Source organism: Asparagus officinalis, chromosome 6 (assembly GCF_001876935.1).
Source record: "Asparagus officinalis chromosome 6, Aspof.V1, whole genome shotgun sequence".
Taxonomy (NCBI): Eukaryota; Viridiplantae; Streptophyta; class Magnoliopsida; order Asparagales; family Asparagaceae; genus Asparagus; species Asparagus officinalis.
The window spans coordinates 15,079,821-15,093,939 of record NC_033799.1 but is presented as its reverse complement, the minus strand read 5'-3'; the positions used below and the strand labels follow the sequence as shown (position 1 = coordinate 15,093,939).

Genomic DNA, 14,119 nt, shown 5'->3' with positions numbered 1-14,119 from the left:
AAATATTTTTTTCTGACCTAATTAAATATATATATATTATCAATAATTATGATGACCCTTTCAATAAATTCTTGTATAAAGTATTTCATTACAATTTTTTGCTAATTAGTCATAGAAGTTTTTCTCGATTCAGGTATAAAAGTATATTTTGCTTGTTCAAATTTTGAGGTTGATTGTGTGATCATTTATTCTTGAATTATCTTCAATTTGCAGCATAATTGGAGCAGTGTTGATTGTGATTGGACTCTACATGGTTCTATGGGGTAGAGGATGAAGCTAGAGAGTAATAGCCTTGATTGAGATCATAAATTTTCAGATTATTTTTCCCCCTTTTTTTCAGATGAAGAGTAGTTGTTTTAGTAGTACCCAGAGATTTAGCCGTGATTAGATTAAAAACGTATATTGATTTCGCAGTCTGGGTTGTTTCGATTAGCCTTAAGTGTGTGTCGTTATATGTTGCAGATGAGACACTTGTAGGTTACTATAATACTTCAGATTTATGCAGTTATCATTCTTATCTGGATTATAACAATGTATTCTCTTTAATTACATGTCGTATTCATAGTTCAATGTATTTACGACTTAATTTTCAGCGTGTTATCAACCTTTTAAGCCAAAATATTGAATGCTATAAAAAGATATTGAACGAGAAGAGATTGTGGTAGACGCTTAATGGGTATCATTATGGCTGTTGAGTGGTGCTTTCTAATGAAAATCTAATTGCAAGATATCTCTGAATATCATTGTGGATTAACTGGAAAGACAATTGCATACTGCTGAAATTGTATTTGGTTCCCTCTTTAATTCCACCTTTACGCGTGTGCTAAACATAGTAATACGTGACGCATCATGTTGTTGGTCTCCTTAATTAAACCTTTATATATGGTAATATGTGCGGCCCATCATATTGATTATTTCTTAAATTAGAAGGTGGTGCCTACTGATTCAAATATCAAAGTACAGGCCTATATGTAAGCCTGCGGAGGTTCAAAGCATACCAATGCAAAGAAAAATAGCATATGATAATTTGCATCCCATGCTTGTTTTTACCCGGCCAGCTGTAGTCATGTACGTACAAGAGAGAAATAATGCGATCTGATGACCATTTAATATGAAAAACAGCTCTAGCTAAAATTACATGAGCAACTGAAACCATGAATCTAATTAATTAAGTTAGTTTTTTTGTGAAACCTTTTTTAGGTTAGAGTGGAGCTATTTAAAGTCAAACTTTATTTTTAATTATGCAGATAAAGGGAAAAGGATATTTCTAGCATGTTTTTCCCCCAGAAAACTTCTAGCTTGTATTACGTAGCAATTTTTGAAGATTTCTGTGGACAATTGGGTTTAAAAAGGTGTCCATCGCTTTATCTCATATCTATTTGCTTGGCATGAAGATATCTCAACTGCTAGCTAATTTTACACGCCGACATATTGAATCATCTCGATAACTGCATTTGTGCGGACAAGGTTATTTTGGCTGGATGGTGTTAATCTGATACTGTTAGTATATGTGTGCCAGGTATAGTCTGCGAGCAGGATGGTGAAGGATTAATGCAGAATTAAGTGTCTTAATTGTCTGAGGTGGCAACTGTTTAAGTATTGTTAACAGCTACTAGTTTTCTGCACGTGTAGATAGATGCTTCAGCTATCTTTTCATTAATTAGTCGATCTCATTCTTCTAAATAAGCTAATTCCTGAAGTGCATGATCCCTCTTTGTTGCCTATTTTCATAGTTTCTGTATTACTGTCGTTACTGCAGGAGTTTACTCCATTTCACATACTATCGAGTCTTTTTTTCATTTGAAACCTGTCCCGTTATATGCATACAGCCTGGCCCATACCTGGCCTGTGATATGGCTGAGCCATTCACTAGATGCACAATATAAACCCCTTTCTTTGTATATATATAAATACAAACATTTCATGCAGGGCTTGATGGTTCTGTTGAGGGTTGGATGGAGCTTATATGCAATTTTTAAGCTACACCTGATCTTCTTTTGAGGTCTATAGTCCAAGCCTAACCTAAGACATGTTTTGTTTGTATTGTCCTCTGAGCAAGATCAGCCCTTTAATAATCATAAGCCTTAATTCTTGACAATGGCTTAAATTTATACTCTAATGCATCAACCTTAAATTCTGTTGAGGGCATGTTTCTATTTGCTGGTGAGTTATCTTCTAAAAAAGGTAGTTATGTGCAACAACCTTAAATTTGTACTCTAATGCATCTAGGCAACAAACTTATACTCTCGTAGCCATTGGCAATTAACTGATGGACCTTTTTATAAAGAATAAAGAATGCTGGGCCATTAGGAGCTGTTGAAGGTACTGGAGAATGCCATGTTTTCTTACACAAATGTAGTTGAATAGCATTAAAATGAAATGGTAAATCACGTAGCTATGTTAACATCATGGGGCAAAAATATAGTAGGGTGTCCAGCTATTTATGTGCAATCACGTGCTTCAAGGTCTTGTTGATGAGCTTGACAATCCAACAGAATAAGTTTTAAAATGAAAAATTGATATAATTTCTTGGTATCATCTTTTTACTTTATTATCTTCTAGTTCCACAAGATGAAATGTTAGTTTACCTAAAACCGTGCACTTTTTATCAACTAAACATTAGTAAGTCAAGCCAGTTTGAGAATTGAAGCATCAATAACTGGTGTAAGGACATAAAAATTACTCCAGTAATCTATGTAATAAACCATCATCTGAACTCACAGAATTGAAATCATACCAATAACTAAAAAAGCTAACAAAAACAAATAAAATGGTTATTAGAATTGAATATAAACAAATTCTGGAAGCCACATACATAAAGGGTAATATTCACGTATATTACAAAGATGCTTGTCTAAGCCTAAGAAACCAAGCATTTAATGAAAAATAAAGTTCACCTCATACATAAAGGGTAATATTCACGTATATTACAAAGATGCTTGTCTAAGCCTAAGAAACCAAACATTTAATGAAAAATAAAGTTCACCTCATATAGCTCAACTTTCGCAATGTTTATTCTCTCTCCCTTTGTAAACTGAGGAAGATTTTTTTCACTAACAGCCAACCATGGCAAGATAGATGTAAACCCTTTAGTTATGACATGCTGACCCACATAGCGGAACACTTCACCACCAACAGTAAATTCTACATTAGTCCTGTAGAGAGCATGAACAAGTCATATTTAAGATAGAAAATGCTGTAACTACCTCAAATCAACAAAAGTTCAGAACATAACTAAACATGTGCTCATGACCAATATATATTCAGTGATATTTCTTCTATACATCTTGGGTACTTTAGTGAAGGTTCTAAGTTTACAGAAGGAAGAAGAACATAGTTGACCTTCTGTATTTGCAGTCAGGACTAACAGAGCCAATAAAATGCTGGTACAGCCTCCAAGCATCATTTCCTACCATATCCTCCGTTGCTGATCGCATGGGAGTAATGGGAGGATGATCACCAGCATCTCATCCTGTTCTTGGCTTATGAAAACCTTCAGCTAATAATGATTGCACAAAATCACCCCATACAGGATTATTCAATTGTGCCCCGAGTGCATTTCTAAAATCAAATGATCCAGGGTATGATGTGCTCTCTGTACGTGGATAGCTGGAAGATGTCATAAAAAAGTGTATCAGGAATATGCCATATTCAGGCAAAACATGGAACTTTATGACAGTTTCACACACCAAACAAACAACAACATAAATGATTCATTCAACCTGACAATTTTCACAACAAAGAGAGAAATAATAGACAATTTTCACAACAAAGAGAGATATAGGCATCAAGTCTAATCCATAAATAATCCAAATTGGAGGCAGAAATTATAAGAAAAATAACTTAAAATTCTCAGCGAAAGAAAGAGAGAGACTTCACCTTTGAAGAGGATTGAAGAGATCTCCGTGATTGGGGATCGAAGTCCGACGCGGTGCACGAACTCCGACGTGGGATTTGAGGGCAACGACGAACTCCGACGGGGGATTTGGGGGCAGCGACGAACTCCGACGGGGGATTTGGGGGCAGCGACGAACTCTGGGGGATTTGGGGATTTTGGGGGATTTGGGATTTCTGATGGGAGAGAAAGAACGAGGGGATTTGGGGGGTTTGTATATTTTCTCTTTTTCGCGAAAATAAGAGAGGGAAATATCCCTCCAAAAGTTTTGGCGATGCAGATGAGAAAAAACGTCGCTAAAAATAGACTTTTAACGACGCATACCTACACGTCAGGATATATACACACCATTAGCAACGCCAGTTCTAAAACGTCGCTAAAAATATATATTTTTACCGACGAAAATAAAAAAACGTCGGGAAATCCATAACTTTTACCGACGCTAAGTTAAAACGTCGCTAATAATATACACTTTTAGCGATGCTAATTATAAACGTCGAAAAATATATATGTTTTACCTACGCTAACTAAAAGCGTCGGGAAAAACATAATTTTTGGTGACGTATTTAACCATGCGTCGGGAATAAGCGTCGAGAAAATTACAATTTGTTGTAGTGGTTTTTTTTTGGGGATTTGATGTCTGGAGATTTTCTAAAGCCATAAGAGTCCTGATATTCAGACCACGGCCACATGTCAGCTTGACCGATGATATACATGTTGAATCCTTAACTAGCTAGGCAGGGCCGGCCCTACCCTTAGGCAACTAAGGCAGTTGCCTTGGGCCTCATTTTGGGTAGGGCCCCCCACCCCCCAATATTTTTAAACCCCCACACCGTTCGCCAAAAACCCTAATCGCATTCTATACACCATGTGGTTGTCATAATTTAAATTTAGTCTTATGTGATATAGCTAATTCATGTCCTAGAGCTATTTCTTTTTTTGAAGTGTTGCAACTTATATACTCATTGTTTGCTTCATCTACTAAACGATGGAAAATTTTAGAGGATAATGGATGCAAGTTATCCGTTAAATCTTTATCTCAAACTAGATGAGAAAGTCGGATTGAAAGTGTTAAAGCAATAAAATTTCAAGCTTCAAATATAAGAGATGCTTTGATTCAATTAGCAGAAATTAGTGAAGATCCAAAGATAAAAAGTGAAGCTAATAGCTTAGCAACTTATGAGATTAAAAATTTTGAATTCTTATTAGCTATGAATATTTGGTATGACATACTGTTTGCTGTTAATTCAGTTAGTAAAATCTTACAATCTAAATATATGCATATTGATATTGCCATAGATCAATTAAAATGTCTTATTGTATATTTAGAAAATTATAGACAAATGGTTTTATATCTGCTTTGAATTCAACTAAAGAACTTGCTAATGAAATGAATGTACAGCCTATATTTCAAGAAAAACGTAAAATTCATAGAAAAAAATAATTTGATGAAAGTATTGGTAATGAAACAATATTTAACGCTGAAGAATCTTTTCGTATTGAATATTTCTTATACATAGTTGATAAATCGCTTGGCTCAATTGAAAGTAGGTTTGAACAATTTTAAACATATGAATTTTTTTTTTGGTTTTTTGTTTGATTTGAAAAAGTTAAAAGCTTTAAATGATATTGAATTGAAAGATTATTATCTTAATCTCGAAAATGCACTAAAACATGATGAACATTTAGATATTAATGGACTTGATTTGTTTTCAGAATTGAGAGTGCTTAGGAAAATTTTAAAAGTAGAGATTAATAGTCCAATTGAAGTGTTGAGCTATATAAAACGTTTAGATTCTTTTCCAAATACTTGTATTGCTTATCGTGTATTATTGACTATACCCGTAACAGTTGCTTCCGAGGAAAGAAGTTTTTCGAAATTAAAATTACTAAAATCTTATTTAAGATCAACCATGTTACAAGATAGATTAAATGGTTTAGCAATATTATCTATCGAAAATAATATGTTAGAAAATATTGAATATAAAACTTTAATTAGTAATTTTGCAGCTCAAAAGGTAAGAAGAATAAGATAAAATTTATTATGAATTGTATCAGTTAGGCATCATCTAATATTTCGCCTTGGGCCTCAAAATTCCTAGGTACGGCCCTGTAGCTAGGCTGTGTTCTGGTGAAAAAGAAGCTCCGTATAGGTTTGAATATCAGGCAATACCGATGAGATTTGTGGTGCAAGAAAACTTGGCGCCAAAAACTGAGTGAGCATGGGGGTTATTTACCTCGGTATCTCCTCGAATCAGGTCAATATTTTTCTTGGAAGAAGACATTAAGCGAAGAGGTTCTAAGGTTTCGTTGGTGCTTACCTCCGCCTCCTGAGTAGTGATCATTTATATCTTTTCAGTAGTTGTTTTAGTAGTATCCAGAGATTTCCTCGTGATTAGATTAAAAACTTATAGTTATACTGATTTCGCGGTCTGGGTTGTTTCAATTAGCCTTAAGTGCGTGTCATTATATATTGCAGATGTGACACTCGTAGGTTACTACAATACTTCAGATTTGTACAGTTATCATTCTTATCTTGATTGTCATTGTAGTTTCATATTCTCTTTACACGTCGTATTCATAGTTCAATGTGTTTACGACTTTTTCAGCATGTTATCAACCTTTTAATGCAGTTCTGATATTAGTGTCATAGTCAAACCATATCATCATCAATGTTTTATTTTACCATCAATTCACACCTTGATTATAACTGGTACTTTTTCAGCAGTTTTTTTCCTTCTTTTTTTTTGATATCTGATGACCAGGTTGTATTTTTTATCTTTATCATAGAAACACCAAATGTTCACATTGCATTTGAAAGCATTAGCAGCATTACTATCTCAAAGGTTAGGTACGTAGCTCGTGGGAGCCATGACTTCACAAAACTTTGTCATGTGCAGCCTCACATGCCGAAGTGCCACGTCATCCGACAGCTATGGAAGTTACCCCGACACAATTTCAGCTGCAACCGTCGACAGAGCACGCTAACTGCCCTCAGATAGAGACGAAATCGGCAGGTAATTAAGTTAGAAAGAAAAGGGAGCTCTTTTCTTGTTTTGTATGCGTCTGGCCCCATGATAGTCGGCGGTTTTCACGTGCCTTTGCTCTGACGGGTTGTTATCGGGTCTTATCGGGTAACCGACCGCCCACAACTTCAGTTATTTCGGTGAGTAAATTACTCCGCGGATTTTTTTTTCAGGGGTGTCAAACGGGTCGACCCGACCCGACCCATATAAAATTTGACCCGACCCGTATAAGTGTGACCCGATCCGACCCGTTTAATAAATGGGTTAATGTGATCCGACCCGATTATTAAACGGGTTACCCGACCCGACCCATATAACCCGAATAACACCTTTAACTAATACAAGACATATCCTAACACATAAAACTAATAAAACTTTTATACAAGCACAAAAGAACACTTCTTGCAAGCTCTTTAGACAAAAACTATCACTACTCACAACATGGAGTTATTTCAAATAAATATTCAGTATTTAAATGTACTTCAACAAATTGCAACTATCGGCAAACAAAAACACAATCAATGCAGTTCTTTAGACAAAAATAATCTAAACTTCAACAACAGCAGCAACAACAACTACAACAGAAGCAGCTCCAACAGCAGTCTCCATAGCAACTCCAACAGCAGCAACAACAACTACAACAGCAGCAGCTTCAGCAGCACCAACTTCAGCAGCAGCTTCAGCAGTCACAACAGCATCAACATCTCCAGCAGCAGGTACAATAGCAACACTTGCAGCAGCAGCAGTAGCAGAATCAAATGGTTGGTGCTGGAATGGGGCAGTCATTTGCTCAAGGCCCTGGACGATCCCAAATCATGTCGCAAGGAAAAATGCCTTCACAAGGACCTGGAAATATTGGTGGAATTGGATTCATGAGCACCAGGAAAATCCAAAGGGAACAAAAGAGACATATTCACACTCCAAAGAAATGAAATAAAATTGTTAGGAAAAAAGAACTAGTCATGAAATGGATGTATACCATACAAAATATACAACCGCAATGAGATAAGGATAAGGAAAAAAGAACTAGTCATGAAATGGATGTATACCATACAAAATATACAACCGCAATGAGATAAGGATAAGGGTTGACATCAATCCTTACATACAAAATATACAACCGCAATGAGATAAGGATAAGGGTTGACATCAATCCTTACATCAGCCTGAACCAATTTTGATTTTCTATGGACCATGCTGAGCCCAAGACTCCATCATTCATTGATAAGTCAAGATACCCTTGCCATTGTGATCAATCTAGAGTATAACTGCATTTTGTCTCAAGTAAATATGTTTTACATTAGCTGCTACTGCTGCTACATATTCTTGATGATCGTCATGGATGACAGGAATATATGTTAATTGAAAGTTTCAAACCATAAAAGATTAGTATTATAGAGATCGATTAGATTTTACATTAGTTACTGACTTGATAAGGCAGTGGAAGGCCAAATATGAAGCAACAAATTTGCAACACATTTAACAAAAATCCAAAACAACTCAGAACAGTTTGCACACAACAAGTATACCAGTGGCATCTGCGGATGCTCGGAAAGGTTCAAACCATAGAAAATTGTTGCTCAAGTGCATTATATAAGAAGGGTATCTACCAATGGATACTTGATAATTAGCATCGTCACGAAATCATTCGTTTGAAAATATTTGGAAAAATCTCAACAACTAAAGCAACATCAGCTTCTATTACCTAAAGGCTAGAGCAACATCGTGGCATGCTGAAGAACTAAAGTAAAGACGTTCTCTTCACAATATACGCGACGAATCCCCTTGCTGACAGAACAAAGGTAATATAAGTCATGTAAAAATGTGCTTTCAGACCAAAGTTGCAATATGTAATATACATGCTCATCGCAATTTCGGGTATTTTTTGACGCTGCAAATCAGATTCAAGTCTACACAACAGATCAAGCCAGCTCCGTTAGGAATTGTAGCCTCTAGTGATAATTCCTCTCAAAATCAAAGCGGAAAGCAATTAAAATTTAAACATAAATCCTGACAATATCCTTGAGAAACAGAAATACACAGAAGAGGAAGAACTAAGCAGTAGTCGATTGCTATTGCATTTAAAACTTCAAATTACACGTAGTATGACATAATAAGATCATCTACTTAAAAACTTCAAATTACACGTAGTATGACAGAATAAGATCCTCTGTCATGGTCATAAAAACTGTAAAAATGTGTTTTACTCATTTTTATTTAGGCAATACTGTAAAAATGTGTTTTACTCGGGCAATACTGTAAAAATGTGTTTTACTCATTCAGTCAGGCAAGGCATAACACAAACTATTTTATACCCCAAATTTATGAATTATGCAAATTTACATAGAAAGGATTTTTCCACATAAACACCCATACATGAGATGTGTTTCAAAGCAGGTAAACACAAAAAGCAGATCTTCAATCAGAACAATCGCAAGTAGTTTGTGAACTTAATTGAAACTTTTATACAGTACTATCATGCATCAAACGTTTGGCAGCAAAAACTTCTTATATAGTTCTAAATTTCGTTCGACAGTAAGAAGTAACATCAGCTGCAGAGTGCCGAAACTCAAGAATTTACATGTAAAAACAATAAAAACTAAGAGATATAACACAATGTGGAAGTTGCCAGAAATTATACACATACAAGATATAAATACATGAAAAAACAATAAAAACTAAGAGATATACTAATTATTTGAGAAAGAAATTACCCTCAAGATTGTTGTGCGCGGCGCGGAAGCGGTCGAATCACACAATCCAAACAAGAGAGATCACAACCAAATAAACAAGCACAATCACCAATTAACACAAGAGATTTACAAGAAGGGGATGTGGTTTTCACTAATAGAGAAGAAGAGTACAAATTGAGATTACAAATCACTCGAAGGAACAAACTAATCTCACCAACAAGCTCTTAATCTCTCCAAACAAAACCCTAAACAAATAGCTCAGAAAATACCTCTTTTCTATGCTCCAAATATCCCTAATTTTTCTTCTCCCCAATTCTCTCTTCTAATTGTTCCATACATATAGAAATCCTAAAATCATAAACATACTAGGAATTCTAAACCAAAAGCCAAATCAAATTAGGAATCCTAATAACCTATTACCAAAATAGATTAGGAATCCTAATAACCTCATGTTACCAAATAGATTAGGAATCCTAATAACCTTATGTTACCAAAATATATTAGGAATCCGTTTTCCAACAATTCTTCACCTCGGCGAAGTTTTTCCAAAACTGAACCGACACCGACCAAACCAAATGCCTCACTTGTTGCGTCCAGTACGCCACGACAACTGTCTCATGACAGCTGACTACATCCACACAAGTTGAGACCCAAACAGGAGTGCGAACACTCACCCAAATGTCGGTATCTACTCACCAAATCGGCTGCATCATAAAGACTGCCTACGTATCCTCTTGTCCAAGGAATCAAACCTTCACGTAGTTCACCCAAATGGCCACCAAATGCCTCAATCCACTAGAAGAGTTCGCAACCCTTCTCCAATATCACGATCAAGTCTGCGGCTGATAGCACCTCCAATGACTCCAAACTGAACTAATCCAAACATCTCCACCTGAGATGAACTAATGGCCATATCCAGACTACATCCATCAGCTGTACTCGAATCAATCAACTTAGTATTTGCATCCAAATCAACACGATTCCCAATCTGTGTCACATCAGCTGGAATCCCAAATGATGCAGTATGATCTGGAGTTTCATCTTAATGTGGAGTAGCATCACTCTCCACCCGCTGTGATGTCCCAAAGATCTGATCACCACTCTCCACCTGCCGAGGGTCAAACGTGACATACCTGCTCAGAACAAAGTCAGAAGCCAATACCTGATAATCAAACACGCCTCTAAATCCCAAATATGCCATCGGATCAAATCTTACATCCACGATGTGACCGAGTGCTGGGTAGCCAAACATCCGACGCAACCCAAAATATGAAGCAGCTCCACCAGATCCCATATCTATACATACAGCAGTCGACAACCTATACATAAGACGGCTCAAACATATCGTAGCCTGCACACCAATGCCAATGCTCGACATCAAACGTCGATCCTCCTCCAGAAAGGAACAGCTACCCAAATCTGCCATCTCGCCTTGTCGCCTCAAAGTTTCCACACCAATGAAGTGTCTCCTATTGCCGTGAGCTCGGCACAAATGCAAGAAAGAACCCCTACCATAATCAGAACGTCGGGTTACCTTTCTACCAACACACTTTCTCCATCTGTTGCGGGCTTCTAGGACTTCACACCAACGGGATTTGGTTGCAACCCACCAATGCCTAGAGCAATCCCCAACTACGGAAACCACATACCGATTACCTCCCAATGATGCTCCTTTGGAAGGCTCCCGAATGCCTGAATGAACACCCCTCAGAAAACCCCTCGAATGATGGATAGAAGTGCCAAACTTCACCTCGGTCTGATATGAGCATGAATATAAATGAACGCCAAAGCATACTCAAACACACTATATGATCACGGAGTTCGGACCTTCCGTCCTACGTCTCCGCTCCCCACTCCCGGGGAGAAATCCACTAACACAATCCGGTTTGGAAGCCGGAACTTCTTCTACACACTCGGTTTTCTAGCTAACCGAAAACTCTACAACTCACACTCTTGCAATCACACTCTACACCCACTAAGTGTTGGACCTAGCCGTGTCTCCCTCAAGTGCTCGGTTACAACCTCTCTCTAGGCACGTCAACCGACGCCACTCCTCTTGGATTCGACCCCGTCTCTCACCACACACTTCTCTCGGTGTACACGTGTATTACAAAGTGTTCAACACAATTAGGCTCACAAATACAGTTATGTTCTCTACAATAGATGAGAACACAATGTAGGCTCACACTCAATGTCACACAAACCCCATAACCCAAATTATACAATGTATGAAAATACAATAAGCTCAATGGTTGTGTGTGTAAACAAAGAGTATCAATAAAACAATTAAACTCAATATAGAAATCTAGCTTATGGAAATTAAGATCAAAACAATAAATAGCTAGAATTGAGTTTAAGGAAAACTTCTCTATAGATCAAGAGTGGAGGGAGAAGAGTTGGATGCCCAAACACCAATAGATGATCTCCTCAAGCTCTTGTTGAATTGAATCACAAAATCGAAACACTCAAATGCTTAAAAGCTTCTTAAAACAAACTTAAACAAACACTAAACAAGTTTAAATCCTTGTTAAAACCTTTTAAACCATTCTCTTAGATTTTGAAAGAAGACAGCAATAGGGTATTTATACCCACTCCAAAACTCAGCCAAAACCCCAAAACAAATGACAAAAAAGTCCCCAGAAGACAGCTCAGAAAAATAGTCGTTAGTGTCTAACGGATCTATTGGCGGTCAACCGACAGATCGTTCGGTCGACCGAAAAAAGAATTCGGTCGACTGACGAAAAATCCGGTCGACCGCGAGCAGGTCTGAAAAACAAAAAAACAGGAAAACCCCAAAACAGAAAGACCAAAATGCCCCAGAAGAGTCAGCTCAGAAATAGCCGTTAGAAGTCCAACGGTCATATTGTCGGTCGACCGAAAATCCCGTCGGTCGACCGATGAGAGCAAAAACACGAAGAAAACGTTCTGGACCATCGTCGGTCGACCGGAAATTCTGTCGGTCGACCGATTTGAGCTCTCGGTCGACCGGACCGGTCGACCGACGATTCTCTGGAAAAATACTGACGAATGGTCAATTGACCGGTCGACCGTACCGGTCGACCGAAAACTGACATTCTAGAAAAATCGGTTTTAGAGCTGATTTTAAAACACTGTTTAAAAATATCAAATAAATTCCAAAAAATGTAAAACTTTGGGGAATGATTGTAGACATGATAATAAACATGCTACAACGACTGGTTTCGAAAAAGGACTTCCCAAATGAAAAATATCATCATTTTACAAACTAGTCCAAAACATGAAAATATGAGATACTTGAATTTTGATGTTTTGACATAAACCAACTTTTGAAACTTTGTGAAATGTTTTTGTAGACTTAGTAAAACATGTATAAACTGATATTGAAGTCTATAAACTAAGAATACAATATTTTCACAAAATTGCATATTCTATGCAATGTTTTCAAAAACATAATAGAAAATATGAAATATAGAATTTCATATATATAACCATAAAAACTCAAAACATATGTATGTATATATATAACTATATATATGCATAGAAACCAAAACTTGTGTGTATATATATAACTATATATATATACGAAGAAACCAATAAAATGTGTGTGTATAGATATTGAGCTTAACGTATTAAACACACATAATATAAACCCTAAACTAAATTACCCAAGCTAGATCTTGATCTTCAATAAGCTCTTCTAGGTAATCTCGCGGATGAAGCTTTAACTTGGATCTTGAACTTTGAATAGCAAGGCTTCACCGGCATTCCGCCAATCTCCTTTGGATATCATCGTTGAAGCGCAATCCATCCATCCTCCAACTACGTTGTTTGTCTACAATAAATAAGAATACACAAATACTAGACAAACAACATTAGTGGTAAATTGTTTGTTAAACATCATCAAAACAAGAAGGCCAACAATCTCCCCATTTTTGATGATGACAAACAATTTACAAAAAGAAGTATATGCATGAAGCAAAAGAATATATAATTTATAATTCACATGCATATAAACAAGAAGGAATATACTCACAATATTTCTCCCCCTTTGACAACATCAAAAAGGGGGAAACATATAGATGAGAGAGAGCGAAAGCTCCCCCTATCAATAAGCATGGGTGAGTATAACACATAAAAGGATATATGGATTGCTCCCCCTATCAAAAAGCCATATAGAATAGATTCAATGAAGATCATGGCAAAAATATATGTGAGCAAGCATACATGAATATGCTAAAAATTTACTCACATACATGAAGATAATGAGAACACATATAAATATGTCAATATGAAAATAGTGTCTCATTAACACAAAAAAATATAAAAACCATATAAAAGAATAGATTTATGAAATCAAAAGAAGAGGAACATGAGAATCATGCAAAAAGTTTTCAAATGAAAACAAATCAACCAAAAGAAATCATAAATCAAAGTTTAAATCCAAAAACGCAAAATCAAGTCATCATTGATTCAAAAATCAAGAGAGGCAATTATATCTAGCTCTTGAGCTAGTATCAACCCATATA

The 14,119-nt window shown here is 36.4% G+C and overlaps 1 protein-coding gene across 1 annotated transcript in view; it reads left to right on the top strand.

The window, feature by feature from the left end:
• The window catches only part of LOC109845790 (WAT1-related protein At1g09380-like), a 37,533-nt gene extending 37,259 nt beyond the window's left edge, over positions 1 to 274 (top strand). The window contains exon 8 of the mRNA XM_020415062.1: positions 214 to 274. Coding sequence (XP_020270651.1) covers positions 214 to 274 — 61 coding nt within the window. The remainder of the gene's footprint in view (positions 1 to 213) is intronic.